Genomic DNA, 24,906 nt, shown 5'->3' with positions numbered 1-24,906 from the left:
CATTCCCCAGGAAGGTTACCCCTCACAGTGGTAGAAGCCACTCTCACAACCCGGCTGACGTCTTCTACGAGTTACTCTCTCAGCATTAACAATTTTTACCAGAAATTCAGCATTTACAATCGTCGACAGGTCATAGCAGAGGAGGATGTTTCTGGTCATCCCATTTCTGTAGACACATCTCAAAGGTGTAAAGGCTCTGAAACCCAAGGAAGCCAAAAGATCATCCCGGCCCAGCCTATTAGATCTAACAAGAACCTTGAAGAGGACTTTCAAGCTTCTCTAACTAGCCTGTACAGAGTGGAACACATTCTAAATATTAAGCAGTTTGACTTCATGGAGTAGCTGCAGCGAGTTTAAGTTAAAAGGAATAGTGTCTGCAATCTTAATCTTTCAACTAAGACCGGATAACTTTTCTTCTAGGTTACAAGATCATACAAGAGCGGGACTTCTGCTTTATTAGTAGGAGCCTGATCCATCAAATTTTGGGGCGCCAAATTTGAAGCTTCCACCCCAACCAGGTTCCGAATGTGGAGGGACAATTCCCTGACAATAAACGTTATCAGTATTCAGGCTTGAGGTAAATACAGAGATTTCAGAAGGATTAGGGTAATAACTTTGGCAGACGTCATTTAGTATATAAGATTAAATTATTTCGAACGGAAATTAAGTGCCCGTAAGCCAAGCAATTCGGCATAGCTAATAGTCGCATGGGATGTTAAATTATTTCCAGATTCTCTTCTCATAGACTCGAGTTCCTCATTCAACTACAATTGAGAATAATTTCATATAACCAATAATATTAATTGCTAAATCGCTAGCAATCAGCTAACTTTTTTGTTAAATTATTGAAGGTCTGCTGGTAGCGATCAGGAAATCTAACTCGTCTGCCAGATTTCGTTGAGTTTACGGTTGTTGAACGGGAACTTGAAGGAATTTTCGGATGTCTCTCTCGGTACTGGGCATTTCCACGGAGACTTCCTCTTGTTGGTCCGAAATAGGGTTCTTTTCGATATCGTCGGCCATCCCGTGAGCAGGCTTGTGCCGATCAATGGATACTGTAATGATACGTCCGGCCATTTCAACGCCAAACAACTTATCCGTTCTACTGATCACCCGATATGAACCCTAGTATGGATGTTCGAGTATTTTCTTTGGACCATCGTTACGGATGAAGACATGACTTGCTGTTGCCAGGTCTTTGAATATTTAGATTCTTTTGTTGTCATGTTGACTCCCATTGACTGCACGTAGCATTTGGAAACGCTGTCTTAACTCGTTGGCGAAAATAGACGTGTATATCTGGTCGTTGTTCAACTATAAGTCGGAAAATTCTCCTGGAAGGCGTAATGGTTGTCCATATACCATTTCTGCTGCAGTTGCGTCCAGCGGTTATTATGGCATCTTATTGCTGCTTTGAGCTGACAGCGCAATCGCTTGATCATAGCATTAGCTGCCGGATGGTATGCTGTAGTTCTGATATCGGTCGCACCGATCAGATTGCTGGGTTCTTGAAATAACCTCAATTCAAACTATCTTCCTTGACCTGTGATGATCCGAAGTGGTATGCTGAACCATGCGTCAACGAACGTTTTGGAAACTGTGATGCCTTCTTGATCGGGAATTTATTCTACTTCCGGCTAACGTGAGAAACGGTCTACCATGGTCAGGCAATAGCGTTGTCCCGTGCAAAAAGGCATAACGATAAGATTCAGATGAAAAAATCTAGATAATGAAGGTGCAAAGGTCCCGACTGGTGCAATCACATGACTAGTCACTTTTGATCGCTTTGCGTTACCAGTTTAACGGTGGCGTTTGTTCCTGAGCGGGATAGGTAGTGTAAACTGTTGAAAACAGTTTTTCGGAATGGTTTAGTGATGTAAGGTCGGATGGTACCAGTGGATACATCACACCATAGCTTGCAGCTGAAACCGAAAACCTAGAATTGCTTTACTCGAAGCTCTGTGTTTCCTTTTTATAGGATTTTGAGCTCTTCGTCCACGGACTGGGACGCTGCAAGCTTCACGTAATCGATAATTGATTGCAACTACTCAATACGCAATAGTGCGTCCACGACAACGTTGTCGCAATCGGATACGCAAACTACCGAATATAATCCAGATGGCGAAATTGACGTGATGAGCACTCGTTCTTTTTGTGGAAGACGAAATTTAGTGGCCAGTGATCCGTAAAGATGCTGAACTCTCTTGCCTCAACCATATAACGAAAACGTCTTATCGCTAGGTACATAACCAGTAGTTCCCGGTCGTACGCTCCGTATTTACGTTCCGCTGGGTCAAGCTTTCTTGAAAAGAAAGCCAATGGTTGCCAGTGCCAATTAGTCCATTATTGGAGAACTTTGACTTGGCAAAGGGCGTGTCCCCTCCTTTGAGACAAGGTATCCGAAGAAACTAACCTCGTGTTGACCAAAAACGCATTTGCTTGGATTCACGACTACACCATATTGTTCCACCCTTGAGAGCAGAGTTCTTAAGTGGCTGGTCATCGACTTAAGCATAGCAAAAGTCCAAACCTCTCAAAGCCTGGTCGATGAATCATTAGAAACCTTGCACTGCTTTCCTTAGGCCGAATGTCCTACACGAAAACTCGTAAAGGCCAAACGGTGTTGTGATGGCAATCTTTGGTATATCTTCTTCAGCTACCGGGATCTGGTTCTTGCCAGGTCAATTGTTGAAACAGGCAGTTTTACCATAGGACGTTTAGACGAAATCTTGGATGTTTCCAACTGGGTACGTCTTGGCGAATGTCCGGGCATTGAGCGCGCGATTTTAAGGGAGCAGTCCATGGACTATTTGATAGATACATCAATTCTAGCCGGATCATGGTATTAAATTCCTCTTTCGCGATGTTCCACTTGTCCGGAGCTAATCGTCTGGGTTTTAAAGCAACTGGTTGTCCTGACGTTGTAATTATATGGTGCTTAGTTCAGTAACATGCCATTTTTTCAGTTCCGTCCGGACGAGTTATTTCCCGAAACTCATATAGGATATCATTTTAAAGGGTTCCCCTCCAGTAAGTGTTGCGTTGGTCGAGATTGTACATTCTGCCATCTCTCCTTGGGAGGTAAGGTGAGTTGTGGAATCTTGAAGACAACCGTTCTGAAGACCTGGAAGAGTCCGTAATGTGCTCAAAGTATGGGTTTAGAAACGTCCACAATAACAAATATCCATGGGAAACTCCGTCGAAGGCCGAGGTTGAGTATGAAGTTAACGATTTTGTATGTTGCAATTGGTATTCCGATAGCTCGAATCGTACCTTTCAACATGGCCCTTGGAATTTTGAGCGTGAATAAACCGTGTTGTCGTATTTTTGTCGAACATGAACAGGCGGCATGAAGACGATGAAACGTTTCCCGAAGTCCAGTTACAAGGTTTCATACATTTGATGGCTTCGGCATTAAATCTCCAGTGATACCAGCATATGCCTTGGAGACGAAGACTTCCAGATCTGGGCTGTGAATGCGATCGAGATTGACAACGTCGACGTTCACATCCGAACGAACTATCGGGTTGGGACTCTTTTTTGACCGTGTAAAGCTCCGTCCGCAGCTCTGCAAGGTGGCTTGATAATTGCTTTACTAGTTCCGTTAAACTGGTTTCCGTTGCTGAAGGTGAGGATGTTGTTTCCACGATACTTGACGGAAGGGTGGCGTAGACCTTATCAGCATGTCGGCTGTAGTTTTTAGTGGCTGACCATCCATCGTCGCAATAATCGGTTGAAGAACAGATGACAGGCGTCTTAACCATAGACTTTTCATCAAGGTCCCAAGAACTGTAGTTTCTTGTCACTCATATATGTGTCCTCCATGAGCTGTCTCCTTTTCTACTCCTAGCTGGCACAAAACCGCTTTATTAATTCCTCGCGTAAGCAATTATATAAGCTGTCTGTCAGGGACTCCGTACTTATGTTACGGACTTCGGTGACATATCGCGGTGACAAGACCGCTATGACTTGCAAATATTACTGTTGTGGGTGGGTGGATTATACTTCACGAAGCTTGCCTCCACTATTTTAAATCAAATTTGTTCCAAAAATGTAAGTAGTTCTCGTTTTGGGCACTTACACACTCTGCAGCACACCTTAAACTATAATTAAAAGAATTTGTCATTCCAAATTCAGGAAGCAAAACTGGCTTTAGTCTCATTGACTTTCTGGTAAAACCCAAAACGCTGAGCATTCTAGCGATTTCGATAAGCATAAATGGCCTTTCATACCTATAATTGAGTATTGTATACCAAATAAGGGCCAACCTGATAGGGTTTCATTACCTCTACTCACAGAAACAGTCATACGAAAATAAGTTCCTCCGATGAGAATATTATTTCATCGCCTTTTCCACATTTTTTTCAGTCAATTCCTTTCCAAATTTCAATAACTACAAATTCTGACCCAAACAAAATTAGCATCCTAGAAAAATAATACTTTATCAATTACATCGCCGACCAAAAACATCATCCTAACCATAAAATCCTCCGACATTTCGCAGTATCTCAGAAGAAATCCCGAACTCAATCAAATCCTCCTTGAACCATTCCGATTGGCCATTCAGTCATCATATCATCGTTTTAACGCCATAAATGCATTTTGGGTCATTATGCGAAAATGATTCTCGATTACCCCGGCAATAACACAAAAATAACTTCTTTTTTATGCGATGCCATAAAGCGACATTACCCCAATTGCTTTTACATTAACTCCAACAACAGCTCGAACGACGACAACGTCTATGAAGAAGAGTCCTCCGGACGAACTTGAATCCTTATCCAAACAGTGAACGTATCGTGTTCCGTGAGGACTCATCGTGTAGTAGGTAGAATCCTTGAATAGCTGTACACCAGTCAGCATTTTGATCCATTACTCGTTTCGTTGTAGGAATTCCCAGTTCCCAATGCTCATATACAGCTCAACGACTTGGTCACCCCCCACGTTCCACGCTCCCTATCTTCGCCAAACGAGCGGAATCATACATAGAATCAATCCATGATATATACACAGTCATCTAGGCGGCCTTGCCCGATATATGCATACAACAAACATACTAACCCCAATAAAATCCAACATCGATAAAGCGAGTAAATCATGTTCTATTAACAAATTACAGGACGATAAATCAAACCATCTCACACTTAAGTTTATATTCAATCATATAAATTTTATTATCGTTTTATTGGATGCGAAAGATGAGGCAAAAAGGGAACTAGAGTACAGAACGGCGAACACAGCCATGATTCCACTGCTCCCCTGCTCCCATGGCCTCGACTTTCCAAAGAAAACGAAAGCTCAAGCGAAAAGATATCCTTCCTTCATCTCCGGCAGTAAGGAAACTTCTTGGACCCACTTACAACTCTCTGAAAATAACTCACCGAGGAGTTGAAGTAGTTCCCTCCTTAAAAAGATCTTAGAAAGAGCATAGAATAAAGACTCCATTTATACAGCCACAAGACGGCAAGCCGGTAAGAACTAGGATCAGTTACAGAAAGAGCCAACCCACCACACTAGCCGAACGAGGGGCGATGGGGCCGCCGGAAAGACGGAAGGAGGACGTATAACCAAACCGAGCAACAGAAGCAGCAAAGTGTAATCGTTACATAAAAATTTTATGGGACTCGATAAAAACATGGAAACAACCTGTTGTCTGCCACTTTTATTCGCTTCTAATGGCCAGGATGAGCTCTGAACGACTGTAGGACTTACGAGCCCGAGAGTAAACTGCAGGATGAATGGGAACCGGACAGAGTGGTGAGAGGAGGCGAGCTATTCGTACGGTCGTTTCGTTGTTGAGACGATGACGATGGGAAAAAATCATAAATTTCACATATAAATACACACAGAATTGAATCAAACCAATCCTGTATAACATGCAGGGACGACTACGAGGCCCATTACCAAAGCGAAAATAAATATATGTTTGGTCTGCACAGATGAAGCGGGCCAGCAACAAAACATGACAAACAACTCACTTCCATAAATTTACTTGGCTCCAGCACAGTCACAAAATCATGCATATATCATATGGACAATAGTGAAATAAAATAAATACGAAACATTGGGGAATCCTTTCCTAATTGAAGGCTGCTGCCTTTCGTAGATGTAAGCGTTCGTCACCCAGCAATGATTCCTTGACTTTCTCATATTTTCGTTGGGCTTCCTCATGGGTCAGAATCAGACGTTGCTGGACCATCCGTTTGTTGAGTTCAATGTTCTTCGCCTCCTTTATCAACCGATCGTAATCAAAGTCGTCGAATTGGTCCTGGAATCGGGACATAAACTTTTTCAGAGCTCGGGCCTCCGATGTAAGCTGGAATTTAAAAATTAAATTTGGTTAGTCTCCCTCCGAAATTCGATTTAAATGGTTAGTCAGACTCTAACCCCCAAAGCCTCTGAGCACTCAGACCTTAGTGGTCCATTGTACTCGATTTCCCCCCCCCCCCCCCCCCCCCGTCCATTCGTCTGACGGAATATCCCGAATTCGATTATGTATCGCAGGATTTTCGTTAGTGGATGTAATACTATCTGCTGCAGTTCGAGCACATCAGCACCAAAAATCTGATGTCTGATGCGTCCGTAAGCGGGGCACTCACATAGAAAATGTTCCGTAGAGTCCGCTTTCTCATTACAGGATGGACACGTATCATCTTGGATAATTCCTATTCTGAACATATGCCCAGCTAGTGAATTATGGCCAGTTAGAATGCCCACAATACTTCTGCAAGTCCTCCTGCTTTCCGACAGGATAATTTATTATTCTGTTAAGGGAAAGTCGCACTGCATCCCTGAAGGACTATTGTGCCCTTTTTACTGGTTATAGTGTACCTATTGATCATAGTATCTCAAGCAGGGCTGCAACCTTTAGGAACTTTAGTATGTTCCCCACTTCAAGATCTTTCAGCTTTGCATCTGGTATTAAGTCTTCTCCCAGATGCCTCGACCTACTTTGCACAAGTGCCACCACACCCTGGACTGCTCCATCCCTGGTAGGCCCGCCCAGTATAGTTCCCTCAACCGTTCCTCTTCATTTCTTAGATTCATTGCCATGAAACCGTTTCCGATTCCACAGAAGGGTTCTGGCCTGTGTAAAGGCATCCCTGCTCTCTTCTTGGCTATTTCGTCCGCTGCCTCGTTGCCTTCTAACCCAGCATGGCCTGGAACCCAAAGTATCCAGACCTTGTTGGACGAGCCGAGTGTATTCAGTCTCTCAAGGCATTCCCATACCAGTTTAGAGTTCACCTGGTTGGACCTAAGTGCCTTGATCGCTGCTTGGCTATCGGTGAGAATAGCTATGTTTTGCCCCCTGTAGTTCCTTTGCAGATTAAAGGAGGCACATTTGTCTATGGCGTATATTTCCGCCTGGAATATGTTAGTATATCTGCCCATTGGTTCAAAATACATTTTCCTCGCACCAATGACATCGGCACCTGCTCCCTCTGCTGTGAAGGATCCGTCAATGTACCAAGTAATCAGTTGCTGGTTTAAGCCATATGTCGCAGCCACGCTCTCCCAGTTTGCCTTGTTACTTCAACGTGTTTCAAACTTCTTATCTTCCGAGAGGGTAAACTTTGCAGTATGTTTTTTGTTGAGGATGCTAGGAGTCCTAGGTCCGCACCCACGTAGTAACGGACCGAACCACTTGGGGAGCAACTTACTCCCTCTTTTACAGTTTTGAGTAAAACCCAATGTTTACAAAAAATTGACAAACGGGTTCGTCCAGGGCAGAGGCAACTCATCAGACGCGAGCATTTTCCATCGATCGTCGCTTTCGGTCACGCTGCTCCCAGGGCAGAGGTGAGACAGCGTCTGATGAGTTTGGTTGTGACAGGAAGAGTTTGGTCTATCTAGCAGCATTAAGGCTTCGCCACCTGCCATTATGGGAATCTTTTGCTAACGCATCCGAAATTTCATTTCCCTCTACTCCACAATGACCAGGTACCCAGAGTCAATCCACCATATTGAATTTGGAAACAGAATTCAATCGGTTTCTACATTCCTGAACAATTTTTGAAGTGATCACAGGCTCACAATGCAGCTTGGCTATCGCTACAGTTTGCGATGCACCTGCCCTTCAACCGCTCGTCAATCATCCAGGTTGCAGCCTTTAGGATCGCATACACTTCAGCCTGAAAGACCGTTGTGTATTGTCCCAAAGGAAAATTCCGCTTCTCGTTTTTATTCGAGAGGTGACTCCTGCTCCAGAACCATTTTCTGTCTTTGAGCCATCGGTGTAGAAGACGTCAGTATATCCTAACACGCATTCTTCTGGTTCGTCCCAGTTTTATCTCCGTTTCAAGATAACAACATACCTTCCACCAAACAGATGTATGGGGATTTGAGAATCGGAAGGCATCGCGAAAACTATTATAGATTTAGTTCTCCCAGTGACTCTTCCAATGCTCTGTGCCCCCCACGTCCATTGTTTTCCCATAGATCTAATCGAATTACTTTATGAGCCGCTCTCATTGCAGTGCTCTGAATAACAAATCCTAGGGCTGCAAATTGAGTAATGCATTCAGAGCTACCCCGGAAGTGGTGCTCATGACACCGGTTATACCCAGACACACAGTTCTTTGCAGTGTGGCTAGTTTACAGCGAAAACTCTTCTGTCTCACCTCAACCCACCACACTACGCATGCATAAGTGAACATTGGTCTAATGATAGCAACATGTAACTACATTACTACCTGAGGCCTAAGTCCCCATGTCGAGGCAAATATCCGCCTAAGCAGCCCATAAGCTGTGAGAGTTCGTTTCATCTTTACCTCCACATGTTTGTTCCAAAGAAGCTTCTTATCTGGAATAACTCCAAGATATTTCAGTTCTTCGGAGAGTTGAAGGTTGTACCCCTCATCTTTGGAGGCAAAGCCCATTCAGTTTCCTCCTTTTTGTAAATAATACCATTGTGGTTTCATTTGGATTTACTGAAAGTTCATGCCTGAGACACCAACTGTCAATCACATTCACGGCGCCTTATATATTTCTATACACCATTCCGAGATCTCGACCAACAGCCAGTACAGCCACGTCACCCGCAAAAGCTTGAACGTGTATTGGCACATTTTGCAGTTCGCATAGTAGTAAGCTGATCAGCATACTCCACAAAAGTGGCGATAGAACACCTCCTTGAGGGCAACCTTTCGTCGCTTCGGTTGTTAGGTAGCGATCAACACCCACTTCAGCACACAGTCAAAAGCCCATTCAATGTCCACGAACACCCCCATCCCGTACTCACCCTTCAGAGTTGCATCCTCTATCTTTGAAACCAAAGAATGAAGGGCAGACTCACAGGACTTTCCACGTTGGTAAGCATGTTGGTTTTCATTTAGGAGTGCGACTTTAGCGCCTTCTCGCGAATGTGACGCTCAACCAGTCTCTCCAGACATTTCAGCGAAAATGATGTTAGGCTGATTTGTCTGAAGTTCTTTGGATTAGAATAGTCATCTTTCCCAGGATTTGGTATGAAGACTACCTTCACCTTCTGGAAAGAGGAAGGCACGTAGCCCAGAGCGACACATCCTCGAAAAATATTTCTTAGAAGTTTCTCTAAGTGCTCTATACCCTACTTCAGCATCGCTGAGTAGATTTCATCCATACTAGGTGCTTTGAAGTGTTCAAATGATAGTATAGCAGCTCTCACTTTTCCATTAATAACAATCGCTCTCGCAGTGTCCCAATTCCCTTTGCAACACCTTCATGTTGAAGGGTTTGCAGAAACCGCCAATTCTCTTCTACCCACTTTTAAGATCTGTTCTCCCGGGTGGTGTACTTCCAAGAGAGTCTGTATAGACTCAACTCTGGAGTTCGTGAAAGTACCATGCGGTTTTCTAAGAGAGTCCAACTTGGCCGACTCATCCTTATTAAGGACGCTGCACAACTTAGAAGTCTCCCTTTCACCTTCCAGTTCCTCACAGTACCCTCTAAAAGAGTCTCATTTCGAATGTTTTACGAGCCTCTTATATTCACACTGTGAGTTCCGGAAGTTTAATCAGTCTTCATCTTTATTGCTTTTGCAAGCATGATTTAGAAGTCGTCTGGTTGATTTCCTGAGTCTCTGCAGTTCTCGGTTCAACCATGGAACCGTTTTACCACTTTGACCGCGGGAAATAGGACAAGCCTCTTCAAAGCACTCTAAAAGTGTGTGATTCAGAGTTTTCAATTGATCTTCTATCGCCAAAGGAGTCCTTAGTCGCCTAGGAAGCTCAACTTTGTCGCCGTTCATTGAACTTTGTCCAATCCGTTTTCCTAGGATCCCGTCTTTGCATTACAGGCTGTTCGCCAGTAATAGTTAGACTAAATTCTAAGTAACAGTGATCCGAGAGTAAGACTTCATCTAGTAGTCGCCAGTTTCTAATCAAGTCTAACAACTTTGAAGTGCAGATTGTTAGGTCAATTACTTCGCTTTTTCTTGGCCCCACGAACGTAGGGGCGCACCCTACGCTCACGGTCATCAGACCAACTGAAGTGATAAAATCAAACAGCTTCTCTCCTCTAGGATTGCATTTGCTACTGCCCCAACAAATATGCTGAGCGTTCCCATCACAACCTATTAAAAGTTCAAGGCTACTTGATTCTGCATACACTACTAGATCCCTTAGTTCTTGCGTTGGCGGAGGAATCATAGGGTAAGTAGGCAGAGGCAACTATAACGTTTCTCCTCTTACCATTAACCTGGTATTGTAAGTTGACCGCAACAAGGTCCTGTGAACAGAATTGTCTCAGCGTGGTTGCATCTAACAATTTTGACATGAGAACGCAGGCCCTCTCCTCTGTCTCGAGGATCTTTGATCGAAGAAGATCCTGGTCCCCTTGCCTGATCCAATGCCACAGATTCTGTTAAAACGAACCCATGGCTCTTGAACCAGAAATATATAAGGACAGTCCTGCAACATTGTCAGCTTTGCCACCAGTAGATAGGAAGAAGCTTTGGCATGCTGCATGCTGTTTGTGTCTAATATGAAAACCGCCGTTAACTGAAAAGCCTGCTGCGTTCAGTGTGGATCTCACCGGGGATACCAGCTTGTCCTCACCTTCCACCGAAAGTTTCGCTTTCTTGCGTCCGATTTCTCTGGATATCGCCACACTTGGTGGTGTAGCAACATCCATGACAGTGCCTTCCATTGTCGTCGGCTAGAAGTCCTCCCAGATTCACGGAGTGCGGGCTGCATGGATCTATTTTCACATACCGGCGTTAGACCAGTTGCGTCCACACTACCAGATTCCCTTTCTTCCGATTTTCTGGGTACAGGCGGAGGAGAAGGTTCTGACAAGCAAGCCTGTAGTCCCTTCTCCTTTGCGGCTGAAGTTTCCTTCTACCGAGCCTTCCTCTCCCGTATTTTGGAAGAGTTAAGTAACAGTGTCCACGACCGACTGCCGTAGTCAGATTTCCGGTTGCTCTCATTAAGGGAGATGTTGTACTATCCTTTTTGGCTGACCGCGTCGTAGACACCGGGTGTAGGTTTTCCACTGGAGTGTAGAATCTGTATTCCACAGATTTCTCCGTGGGGGAACATGAATTAGGTCAGGCCTCCAAAATCCGTGCCTCGGCCACGACCTGATTTCTCAGAGTCACGGGAGGATTCGAAGTTTGTGACTTCTTGCGACTTGGAGAGTTACAATTCTTGGTTTCCATCTTAATGTGTTTTTGGACACTATTAGTGTAGTAGTAAAATACCACAAGCCCCCCCACCATGACAAGGTGGTGTCCGAGGGGGACACGGCTCTTTGGAGACTGTTATTTTCACTAACTCTTATAAACGAGTAAATGTGATAGTATTGATATCAATTATAGGATTGCCCCCCCCCCTAAATTTTTTTCAGATTTAACTTACATCCTCATATCGCCTTTGAAGTTCATTAAGTAGGTTCGTGTAACGACTTTTAAGGTCACTCAAACACGCATTATATGCAGCCCAAGATTCCTCAAAATTAGGCTTGCGTCTTTCGTAAAGAACTAGATAGGGGGCCAAAAAGTCCGGATCCTGCAGTTTTGCTATTTCCTTCCGTATCCGCTCCTCTTCATACTGAAAACAGTTTCAAATCCATCCATTAGAAAACAAGGAAACTTTCCCAATGAAAACTGCATACCTCTTCCAATCTAATCCGCCGAGCTCCCTCATTCCGTAGAGGGTCGAAAACGCTGAACTCCAGCCTCGGATTCAACATTTCATTCTTCCTTCTGTTGAGTAATTCCTCATACTCAGTGCAACGTTTCTCGAATATTTTTTTCAGCGTTTCCTCACGTTTCAGCTGATCCAGGAGTAAAAAATATAGTTCAGCTTGTGTTGGAGGATTTTCCAGTGGATTTGCCTGGAAAATTTAAGTGAAGTCAATTAACTATTTAATGATGCTATGGGAAAATCCACGTACATTGTATCCATTGGTCTGAAGTGGATCAAAAATAATCTCTTCCCCATAATCCGGTTTCGGTGGCTTCAAGAATTCTCGTGTGGAAGCTGTAATTGCATCGGCCGCGTATTGAAATTGAAGGAAAATTTTACCGTGTGTTAATTGAAACTGGCGAATAGCGATATCTTTATTCACAGGAACTTTCTCGTTGCGGTTAAACTTTTCAGTGATTTCCTGCAAAAAAACGTGTATATCATTGTTTGCCTCAATCATTCAATTAGAAAAATCTGCGTATTAAAAACAGGACGATCGAGGATTGGGGCTATTGCAATTCTATGTAAGTCATTATCCATGGAAAATGGTTATACCAAAATTACCATAATGAGGGCTTCCTAGTTATATACCTAGAGTGCATGTTTCTGAGGTTTTGTATAAAGCAAAACCTTATTATTTCGATTTCGATGTTTGTCTGCCCGCCTATCTGTCTTTTTTTCCGGAGGTGGAAATGACAGGTGCATATGTTTCAGCGTGTGAGATTGTTAACCACAAAAACTACCCCCTAACTCCTGTTCTGCCCCCCGTGGACCCATCGCAAGTATTGATTCGCGGGGAGGACACAACTCTAAACTCTCCGTTGGCCTACCGATACCATTCACAACCGCGCCTTTCCCACCTCCTGTGCCTCTTTCAACCTACATTAAGTCCGCCCCACCATGTGGTTAACTGCATTCCTGTTCTCCTGACATGCAAGCATATCCAAAATTAGACTTTTCGGTGCTACTGTCCTTCCCAATGTTTTCTCCGGACTCTTTCTTTCCTCTGAGAATTTACGACAATGGAAAAAGATATGCTCCGGACCCTCCGAAATACCGTCGCTGTTGGGACTGTTAGGTGAACTGCCCAGTTTAAACTTATACATACAGATATTCACGAAATCCGCCATATCCGGCGAGACACTACGTGATATGATTTTATTTCACTATGCGTTCTCTGCGTTCAGATGCTAGGAATCAATCTGTGGCTTCATTGGCTCTCCTCCGCCCGTTCCCACCGTTATAGCCACCTGCTCAACAATTCCTCCCTTTCAGCATTTTTCACATGCCAGTGAGATGTACATCGGCTCGTCGGTCAAAATGTCGATCGGCATTATTCTGACGTTTTATCTGAGATGGTTCTAGAGCTACAGTACTCTTTCGACTCCTCCAATAGACTGCGCTCATTTTTTGAGCATTGCATCTGAGTATGAAATGAAATTCCCCCAACTAGCTCAACACTCTAGCTATGAGCAGCTTACAGATGGATCGTAGTACGCCAGCCTTTGACATCATCTCGGTTTTCGGCCAAAGTCCACCAATTCGATATCCCTAAATGCTGTCTGGCACCCTGACCTACTCCATCGCTCCATCTCAGGCAAGGTCTGCCCCGTCTTCTTTTTCTACCATAGATATTGCCCTTATAGACTTTCCGGGGTGGATCATCCTCATCCGTACGAATTAAGTGACCCGCCCACCGTAACCTATTGAGCCAGATTTTATCCACAACCGGACAGTCATGGTATCGCTCGTAGATTTCGTCGTTATGGAGGCTACGGAATCGTTCATCCTCATGTAGATGGCCAAAAATTTATCGAAGGATTCTTCTCTCGAACGCGGCAAAAGTTCGCAATTCTTCTTACTAAGAACCCAAGTCTCCGAGGAATACATGAGGACTGACAAGTTTCAACTTATACATAGAGATATTCACGGAATCCGCCATATCCCTTGAAAAACTGCCTGAGATGATAATTTATCTCATTATGCGTTCTCTGCGTTCAGATCCTAGGAATCAATCTGTGGCTTCATTGACTCTTTTCCACTTGTTCCCACTGTTATAACCACCGGCTCAACGGTTCCTCTCTTTCAGCATTTTTCACATGCCAGTGAGATGCACAATACCGCTTCGACCAAAATGTCGATCGGCATTATTCTGGCTACCGCGTAGACCGTTTTATCTGAGATGGTTCTAGAGCCACAAGGCTCATCTTACTCCTCCAATAAACTGCGCTCATTTTTTGAGCATTGTAGGTGGTATGAAGTGCAATTGTGTAAACTGCCTCACCACTCTAACTATGAGCAGCTTATATATGCATCGTAGGATGCCAATATTTGACATCATCCTCACCAGGACCATATTAACATTGGGCGCTTTAATATAAGCATATTGCAGATATTGCTTGGAACCTCGTAAATAGCATCACTATAAGACATTTGATTGCTGGTTTTGAAGTGATGATGGACTCCCCATTGTTATGTGAGCACTCGTTTTCCTACGGTACTTGGTGATAAGCACCGCCTCTGTTTTATCCACCGCGAATGCAAGACGTGTATCTTTTAGCCAATTCTAGAAAGAAATGATTTTTTCGCATGAATACGACTTCTCATCCGCAAGATGTTTTGCAACGACCACCGCTATATCGTCGGCGTAACCCACTATTGTAGCCTCACTAGCAACTAAAACCTTGAGCATATTGTTATACATTACATTCCACAATAGTGGTCCCAGCACAGAGCTTCTGGAATAACCGCGGAAACAACGTATTCCCTGGGTCCACTGTCTTTGTCGTATCAATGCATTCTTAGATAGTTGTCGACAAGCGTAGTATTAGGTATTCTAATCATCATCAAAGACATTTTTATAAGGTTCCAATTGGCTGAGTTAAGTGTTTTTTGCGCATCCAGGGTAATCAATACTTTATACTTGCGATTGCTACTCTTTCTGTGTATCGCATTTCCAGCTAAACCAATAACCAGTTTGATGACTCGAAGGTTAATCAGGCTGTATGGAAGCCGAATTTGCGGGCTGGTAAACCTCCTAAACTCTCTCCAATTGAGAGCAGTTTGTTATATATCATTCGTTCCAGCATTTTCCCATAGTGCCCAAAAGATATGTAGGCCTGTTGGAGGCTTGTTCACCAGGAGGCTTACCAGGTCTAGGCAACGACACTAGCTTTCGGCGATTCCATATCTCAAGAAAAACACCATTCTCCAAACATACTTCAACTAACTCCACAAATATATCCGGCCTCGACATATAAACCTACCTAAGGGATTTGCTTGGTATACCGTCAAGGTCCAGTACTTTGTTGTCTCCCGGCGAACGCGAGTTGTTTGAAGCAGCCCTGTAGCTATATAGCTAACTTCAGGAAGGTTCTTTCCGAGGATTTGCCTGGCATAATGCTTTGGTCCAACCACACTTCTATAAATGTTTGCTAGTCAATTGCTTTCGCAGACCAACCAGACGCCCTTTCTGGTAAGTATTAACCTAGCCATCGTTGCCCAATTTCTAACCGCGTGAAGGCATTCAAGTGACAATAATAATAATAATATACCATATATATACCATTCTGCATACGTGCTCAATGTTGCAAAGAGTTCTCGACGAATTCTCCCATTATTACCACCGATCACCACCACCAGCGTCCCTCTATCTTTCAAGTTGGTAGGATGGTCCGCACCTAAATCCTTGGAACTTAGTACTAGTATTTGGTAAAATCAGGCATCCGCCGAAATTGTGATAACATGGAAATAATAATAAAACTCCACCGTAGCCGCCCCCAAACCCGGTTGTGAAAGGAGGAGGGATAGATAGCTTCAGTAGCGTCTAAAGGGCTAGATGTGGAAAATGCAGGAACTGCAGTCACGGAGGATGCCATCACCAGGTGTGGTGCAGTTAGGCATAAAATGCAAACCCAAAAATGAGGAGAAGGAAAAATTTGAGGTCCGGTAGGCATAACCAACGGGAGTCGTCTAACTTGGCGGCTGGGTCAGGCTCCCGTAATGGAAAGCATGGCGCTAATTATGGGCCGGTTCGCTGTCTAGTCGGCACGATGACCAGGGACATTGCTCCGTTACAGGTGTTTCGCCATAATCTGTGGCGACCACTTCAGCAGGTTCGCGAAGCAGCGGATGAAATGGACTGAGGATATGAGCCTCTTTATCATACGCCCCTACTACGTATTAACGTCGGGGGCAGGTATTACATCTTACCGCCCCTTGTTATACCAGAGATTCGTCGAACGTTTCACGTAATACGCGCACGTGACTATGCACCAGGTTGTAGACCAACACCGCTTCATTATTCGCAGCGGCACAACAAGGTCATCACGGAAACTGGTGACAAAGAGTCGATGGGGACAAAAGCAGCGGCATCAACAACACCACGCCGCAGTGCCGGCAACAGTTTTAGAACCCGCCGAAGCTCTCTTTTTCTTCGCCGGGCTGAAGTCTCCGCTGAGGTTCGGGACGAATTCCGAAGAGCGTGTATAGAATTTTCGGAAATAGATCCTTACATAGACCAGGTATTCCCAGGCTCTATCCATCTCCAGGAGCTCCGAGAACTCTATCTCCAATCAATGATGAGACTACATCTCGGCTATATACTGATATGTCGCTACTGCAACTACTTGTGGTGTAGTTGTAGCTGTCACGCTTTCGCGGTATTGGTTTGGGCGACCGAAGAGATCCACAATTGGAAATACGACTGGAACGTCAGTGAGACTCACTAAGGCAGACATTGCTACGCTGGTTCAATTCAGCTCAGGCGGTGCCAGCATACGGGTGAAGAACAAAGTACAGAGGGTTTACAGGAACTGTTCCTTCCTCAGCGAGACACTAGTAGCTCAAATTCTGGACACACCAGAGCAGAAACTTTCCATTGTATGCAGTCGGTTACAACGGTATGGTGAAAGTCACTCCAGATGCACCCAGAACGCAACGTACGCGAAGAACCAGCGGAGCCCATGTCTGGATCGGGTGCAGAACTTCTGGTATAAAAAGTTTACCAGTATACATGGACCGTTGGCAGACAACATAAATCAGATCATGAGAGGGCCCCCTTTCCTCCCTGCGGAGATTACCTACCTCATCCTTAAGAAGGACATGATACAGGAGCCTAAAGACACAAGACCGATTATTTGCTCTACAAATTTATAACGTCCATGATTAGTGGAAGGATCAATTAGCACCTCGAGACGAACAACGTTTTGTCCGAGGAGCAGAAGGGCTGTGAAGAGCAACCCGTTATGGTCTCGGCACTTGAACGACAAGTAACTAGAGACCAAAGAAACATCTTTAGTTGCTATGTCAATTATGCCAAGGCTTTCGATAGCGTCCCGCATACCTGGCTAATGGGTCTTCTACGTCTGCATCGCATTGATCCCAAACTAATAATGTTTTCGGCTACAGTCTTGGAAGGGTGCCATACCACCTTATTAATGCCACCAGTGAGATTTGAACCACGACCTTCCGTACGAGAGCCCTGTGCTCTACCCACTGAGCTATCCGGACAATAGACAATGCCCTCATCAGTGAACTTTTCCACTCTGTGCACCATGCATCAAATTCACCGACAACGAGTTTTGGTCTCCGTTCTCTCGCGTCCAAAACCAATCTGTCTAACATGCCCTCGAATTTATCCAGCCTCACTTGAAGGAGCACAGCAACTATTGACGTATATGTCGTTTATTTTTCCCCATACAAATCTAATTGCAGGCTGCCTCATACATTTCTGTATGGCTTGGTTTTCACATCCCCACCTGTAAGATCGGCCACCCATACATTATAATTAGGGCTTCCATAGCATTCGTTTATTAGAGCCACTTGCACCTCTGATGCATATTTGGTTTGCGAGAGCAGGTCTTGAGGGACCCCACAGTGATTTAGGTTGATTTAGATCATTTTTTTGTCGCTTCCTATATTTCATCGCACAGTATGCATTTGGCATCCTTTCTACATTTCCTGGCAATGTGATGCTTTTCCCCACACCATCTGCATCAGTCAGATATATCAACTACACTTATACATGCCCACTTGAATCACCTCTTCAAAGAGATCTGCTCTCTAAGGCGACAAACTTCCCATCTAATAAGGACCTGCCTGGCGTCGAGTAGCTTGCGCGCTGCCTGTGCTGGTAGCCTCCATATGCCTTTCTGAGCCCCTCCTATAAGTCGTGCAGCTGGAACTGCTCTGGTAAGGCAATGCAGATCCGCATTAACTTTGAGATCAAAGTTAATTTTCACCTGTAGAGTATACTACCAGTCCTTGAAATGATAATCGTCTCGAAGTAAATCCTTATTCTGTTTATCCTTTTTTGGGTCGATTTTTGTCCAATTTTATTGGACATCAGCTCCCTTGGAGGCGCTAATGTTCTAAGCACTATTTTCCTGCCTTGCCAGGTTTTAGACCTATCGGGGCACCCTGGTCTCCCGATAGTTTCATCAGTTGTTAGAGTATTCATGCTTCAATGCGCTTTTCTTAGATTTAGAATTATGCCTCTCCCTCCAACTAGTTTGTCAACTTCATTTCTTGCCCCTTATGAAGAACTATCTTAGAGCCCTGACATGCTATGCAGTTTATATCTGCATTTGGTATACTGCTTGTCCTGTAGACACCTATTATCGAGGAACAATTCTTCATAGGTGTCCACCAGGTTCACTCTGTCAGACTTAATGAATGGTAAATAGATTAGATTTCCGGAGACTTAATCAGTTTTAGAAGAAATCTAAAGAAAGCAGACTAAGCAAAACTCGATACTGACAGTAAAGTATAGCTTCCTCAGGAACGAAGAAAACCTTTAGCGACACAACTACGAACTATACACTTATAGAATACTTTCAAAGACCTAGCCCTATTATCTGTTTATATCTATAAGCAAGCAGTTTGCCCCCATATAATATTAGCCACAATAATATATGCTGGCACAACTGTCGGATCTGTAGTTTCAACATTCCCCCGAACTCCCCTTTTCTTCCATGTGGGAATGATTGTGTTATGTTGCCAACCAATTGTTCTGTCTGGTCAATTCAGCGATTGCAGAATTCGCTAAGCTAGACTGTTGGATTCCTCCGTCTCGCTTTGCAGAGCTGTGGCTTTCTTAGCTTCAGTTGGTAATTCCTTTTTCGACTTCTGTGACGCAGATAGGTGTTGCCAAAATCCTACTATCGGCGCCTCAGAGTTCTTTGCAGCGATTCTTTGTAATAGACTGCTTGGCTACCCAGATAATACCAATCTGTTTCCTCACTTTACGTTGGATGCCCTTGTGGATCTACCAATGATCGGCATTTTCTCAGCGCAGAATTTATGACAGATGAACTTCTTCTTACAGGTCATCTTTGCAAAACCAATTATAACGGCTGTTGAAGCACTTGTCCCGAATAGTATTTCTTAGAGTTGTGCGGGAAGCGTTTTAGATGCGTCTTTGGTTTGATCCTAGTTGAAAGAAAAGTCATTTCGGGTTTTTCTCGTATGATCATTCAGCATTGCATCCGCTTCGGTCCAGCACGCTCCTGGGGTGGTGTCAAAGACGTTTTGTGCGCCAACCAGCTTTCGGTAATGAGATACAGTGATCTATTAGGCTTAATCGCGTCGATGACGATTTCTAAATAGACGATATATGGTACTGGCAACACACCATTGAATTTGCTGCCTTACTGATATGTAAGCACATACTTTGCAGTTTAACCGACTTCCTTTTTTCAGACTATCTCATTCACGTTCTCAAGTCGTCCTCGAGTCAAGAGCTCACGTGTAGGAACGCAAATATGCAAATCGCTTCGACTCTGATGAACAATTCGATTAGACGACGCTTATTTGGTAATGCGCCTCCCCATCCCCTTAGTTTTGCTCACAAAAAAACCAAGACCCTCCTCCACTAGCCATCCTCGTTGAGTTGAGCGCAATTAGCATTCTAATCAGCGTCTTGAATGGCATCTGATCTTCTAGGATATTTATATACTTTCTTAAATATGTTCGCATGTGGGGAAACTCAGGTGGTGACAAATAGACGATATTAGATGGAATCTTGTAACCCTTAGGGCACAATGGGAGCTATATACTGTTTGTATATAGCTCTAATGAGAAGAAAATAGAATTGAAAAATCTTGAAATGTTGCCTCTGTGGCGACCATAACAGTCAATTGGATCACCAGGTACAACTGGAACCTAGATTATTGTAATTACTCGCCACAGAACGGTTTACCTAGCCTTGATGCCTAGCTCTAGCTAGAGTTGGACAACAAGGGTGTATACTTACTTACCGCCAATTTGGCGGTAGATATCCTTCAGACCCAGGATACCCTATAATTCCAGACTTGGTAACATGGTCCTCAAATAGCCAATGCCCCATTCAGATGGTTCCTGTAATCAGGGCTTTCTGTAGAGGTATCAAATCTGTGAGCATGGGGGCAGCGAGGAGGAGAAGCACTTTTGGCCAGCTCGCCAGCCCGCTTATTTCCTTCTGTTATATATTCCTTTGTTCGGAAAGCCAGAGGAACAAACCTGTGACCATACCGCCACGCTATTTGAAGCCAAGTGGGTATCAGTCCCCATATCTATTTTTTATTTGGGAATTGAATTACAACAAATTCACCGACGAGCCTCTCATAACTCACCTAAAAACACTAACAACCCTAAAGACGATTCAGATGTGTTCGACGTATCTGAGCAGACTCCCACTCCAACTCTGCAGGCCATTTCTCATCCGTCGTTGAGAATACGGAGTCATGACCTTTCAGCCTATCCTAGTCTTTCAATCCATCCTGAAGGGAAATACCATAGCGAAGCTCTTTCTAAACACAGCATGTGAAGTATTCCATTGCAGATGCCCGAGGCCCCGTGGTAGCAGTTCCAAAATGTTGCTATGGTCGAAGGACTTTGTTGTTCAGTATCTTGATTCCCGAAACCTGACTAAACACACAATGTACTTGATAGGAACTTCGCGTGAAAGATGTGGATGAATACGTTCAGGGCATTTGTTAGTCAAGACCACATAGCCCCCTTTGTACCCAGACATTTGGATCCTGTTAAGCTTGATCCAAATATAGTCCCTGATAATACGACCCCATATAATGCTACCAAGCAGTCTACGAGTTTTTAGGTGAAAGGCAAATTGACAAAAACGTCACTCACCATCAATGACTTTGCGTGACACCTGATTCGTTCCTTCGGCTTAGTTTGGAACTCCTGATAGTAGCATCTGAAAAAAATTAAAATGATTTGAAGTGAGAGAAATTGTCAAAACAAAACAGAGCTGCAGAAACACTTACAAATCTTCCCGGTTATTGTAGTGAAAAACATACTTTTCCGGCATTACTTGCATCATTCTCAAACAATCCAACCTTGGATGGTCAAAAAAATAGAAGGTTTTCGGTTGGTGTGGTTCAGCATTATGGCTAAAATCTAGATCGCAAAATTAAAGGTAAAAAACAAGGATATCTAGAATAAAACAAATGAAAGCCTACATTTCAAACAATCCTTTCGTCCTTGTATAAAACTCTCTTCAATTTGCTTGGTCTCGAAATCAATTTTAATCAAATTGAGATAATCCATGCGATTCTCATACCATTCCCAGCGTTTCAAAGGTTTTTGATAATCCAAGTCTCCGAAGATTGTTAGTCTCTTCATTAAACCATCGTAGCAAAAGTAAGGCGCATATCGTTGATAAAGAGCTTTTTTGTAGTAAATACTTTTCTCCTCATTAGGGAATCGGGATTCGAAATCTTTCAAACTGATCCGAAGCTTCTGCACCCACGACGGCAAAATATCGAGATGCTTCTCCACTAGAAGGGTTGCTTGATTCCCAGGTTCAAGATCCTGATCTCTGGATTCTCCAACACGAAGCTCAAAGGGTTCAGCTGGAAGGAAGTGTTCCCAGTGGTCAGTGTTCTTTAAATCCCACCTCATGTCTGCGAGGAGGTTTTCAGTGGGTTCTTGGCGGTTGATCTGGGGAACCAGTCAAAACGGAATAGTTAGAAACTGCCCATCCAATTATTTGTCAATAGGTCTAGTACTTACGTAATAATTATGTTGATTCCAAATGCTTTCAATTCGTAAATATTTTGGTGATGAAGTCTCATGTCGAAATCCAGTACTTGGTTCTATGAAGAACGCGGTAGGGTCTGGAATAATCTCTTCACCCTCATCGTTATATACTTTCGGGCGAGGTTTGTAGCACCACGGAGCGTTTTCGATAATAGCTACCCATGCATGCATTCTTCGCCCAAAAAATCTGTCTGGAGGTCTCTTTGCAAGTTCCTGGAAATTTTTATAAGTTCAGTCTCAAAGCCCAAAATTTTTCCAGAAAACCAATCAAACCTCGGACTTATCTCTCTCCTCCTGCAATCGTCGTTCCTCTTCTTCTAATTCTTTTTGTAGAGCTTTCTCTTCTAGCTCAACCATGAATTTACTTCGGAGATCAGGAGGTCCCCTTAATTCGTATTTATTCTTATTCATTGGTGCCGGTGACTCCGGTTCCAGTACTGGATCCTCAGGAACAAATGGACAAGGTACACGCCGTTGATCATTAAGGGTAGTTTCGATTGTTGCACAGCCAGAAACTACCATGGCCGCAAACCCAGCTCCTGTGAGCATACTGCAAAGAAGGGTGGCCATTTCGTAGCAGTTGCCACGCCTTTGGCGAAGCAATGTATCCGGCGAAATTAAGCGAGGTGGCTGTGGGAGAAAGTTAAATGATTTTATGGTTGAAATACTACAACAACATTTCAAGAAAACGAAGGCTAGTGGAATTTAAATTAAACTGCGAAGCAGGAATTCTTTTTCCCACAGATCCAGCACATCATCCCGAAAAGCTCCCTTTTTGTGTAAAATACTAAAAAATTGAACAATGAATATTGGCCAGGACGTCAACAGTAAACTCGTCATACATGAAAGCCCTGAGCCTTTAATAGTCGACGCAATGGAAAGTTGCTACCGGCTAAATCTCTACTTTAAAGCATCCAGCATCGTAAAAGGCTTAAAGCAGCTCCGTATAATAATAAGACAGGTTTGACAAGAGGGGTTGGAAAGGGGGCCCGGAATAGAAATTTCAGTAAAGAAAAAAAGAAATAATAAAAATAAAAATTTGTATCCCAGAGCCATATAATTTTTACCCTGAGCCCGATTTTTCCACATGATTTTCACCCCGAGCTCCGATTTTCTCTCTTTTTATTTTTGATGGATTGAAATGTTCCCCTATACTAAACGTCTGACGTATGAGTAAACATTGCACTGCAAATAGCCATCAGACCGTCTTCCTCCATTACATATCGACAATACCAAATATTCCGCTTAGCAAGAAGACTTTACCAAATGGAAGGAAAGAGGTGAACTACCAACAGCTAGAGCAACAATTCCCCAAAACCTTCATGATTCAACTAGGCAACCAACTTTCATTCTGAAAACGTTCTCTCCCTCTCCCCTCCGGGACCAGTCTTCAACCGGAATATAGACAGCTTAGTTGTTACTCTATATATCGTATTCCCTAACAAACTAAAGGACTCTACCAGTGACAACACCTTCCATGTATATCGAGTTCACTATTTGCGTTAGGCTTCTTCTCAGGAAGAGAGTTTCAGCACTGTTGCAACAATAATGAATGTCAAATTCACTATATGTATACCTTTGGCCTCTTCCCTCGGAAAATATCTGTGTTCTTGGTATTCACGCTACCACATTCAACCGAGCAAAAGCGTTCGGCTTTCCCCTTTAAAGGAACATGCATTGAAATTGCCGAAAGTGGACGTAGGTTTGTATCCTTACTCGTTTGACACTAAAACTTCTTATTCTGCAATTACTGTGCCAGGAAAAGCATAGTGACTGCAGATATGAACTCCTCTTAAATTGGTCCCCCAAAACCCGGATCAAGTATGTTCCATGACATCCTAAGAAACACATTGTCATATGCCTCCCCGTCAGCGTTATACTTTTGATATTGCTTGAATCTATCCTACCCACTAATGCATACTGATCCTATAAGGCAAAAGCTGAGACCTTTTTATCATCGCTTCAATGCCATTTGCACTCTAAATCGACATGCAACCTAGCCTGTTTCGACTCTCTCCGCCGTCACCAGTACTGTAATAAACTAACGGTCGCTGTCCGTGTACTACCGTAAGGAAGATGTTCATAACTGACTCCTTCAGCCAGGCTAGTTCGAATTATCTTTCTAAGGCTCCGGGAACCCCCTCTTTCTTAATATTCTGATTACATTCGACAATAGTCTCCTGCCATTACCTCCAAACATACCCTTTTTCCGGATTTCTCCTTCTAAGAAACTACTTTTCTTTAGATCTCTATTTTCGTTCCATCACACAATGACTAGGATCATTTCTTCTTCGAAAACAACCTCGGCCAATCCCTTTGCCTATCCCATATTCTTCCTTGCTTTATAGGGGTTTAGGGTTCAATCAATTCATTTCCCGAGCTACTTTCCTAGTTTCTATTGTTTTTTATTTAGCACTTCCAGGCTCCGCCGATCCAAGGTTTTCCCTTACGTCAACCTGACTGTCTATGCGCTTCTCATGATTCATATATTCTAGCCGATAGTCCTCCCCCAATTGTCAGAAAGTTTACGCGTTTAAATTATTTCCTTTCAGATACTTTCTACTACTTTTCATCGGGTGAAAGTAGCAATCGATATCACTAGTACTAGGGACTTGGAGCTCGTTTTGAACGAATTAGCACCAAATGTCAACCCACTTCTTTCTTCTTGCGCATATGTAATATTAAATGTTTTATAACT

The 24,906-nt window shown here is 43.6% G+C and overlaps 1 protein-coding gene across 1 annotated transcript in view; it reads right to left on the bottom strand.

Annotated features, from left to right (window-relative positions):
• Positions 1-6,004: 6,004 nt before the first annotated feature.
• Positions 6,005-24,906, bottom strand: part of LOC119652952 (coiled-coil domain-containing protein lobo) — a 138,637-nt gene continuing 119,735 nt past the window's right edge. Inside the window, exons 3-11 of the mRNA XM_038057345.1 lie at positions 22,482-22,838; positions 22,182-22,421; positions 21,629-22,109; positions 21,434-21,566; positions 21,297-21,363; positions 12,376-12,588; positions 12,094-12,315; positions 11,838-12,029; positions 6,005-6,316 (exon numbers count right to left, since the gene is read on the bottom strand). Of these exons, the coding sequence (XP_037913273.1) occupies positions 6,080-6,316; positions 11,838-12,029; positions 12,094-12,315; positions 12,376-12,588; positions 21,297-21,363; positions 21,434-21,566; positions 21,629-22,109; positions 22,182-22,421; positions 22,482-22,838 (2,142 nt within the window). The 3' untranslated portion in view covers positions 6,005-6,079. The remainder of the gene's footprint in view (positions 6,317-11,837; positions 12,030-12,093; positions 12,316-12,375; positions 12,589-21,296; positions 21,364-21,433; positions 21,567-21,628; positions 22,110-22,181; positions 22,422-22,481; positions 22,839-24,906) is intronic.

Source organism: Hermetia illucens, chromosome 3 (assembly GCF_905115235.1).
Source record: "Hermetia illucens chromosome 3, iHerIll2.2.curated.20191125, whole genome shotgun sequence".
NCBI lineage: Eukaryota > Metazoa > Arthropoda > Insecta > Diptera > Stratiomyidae > Hermetia > Hermetia illucens.
The sequence above is the reverse complement of the archived record's forward strand: the minus strand, read 5'-3'. Positions and strand labels throughout refer to the sequence as shown.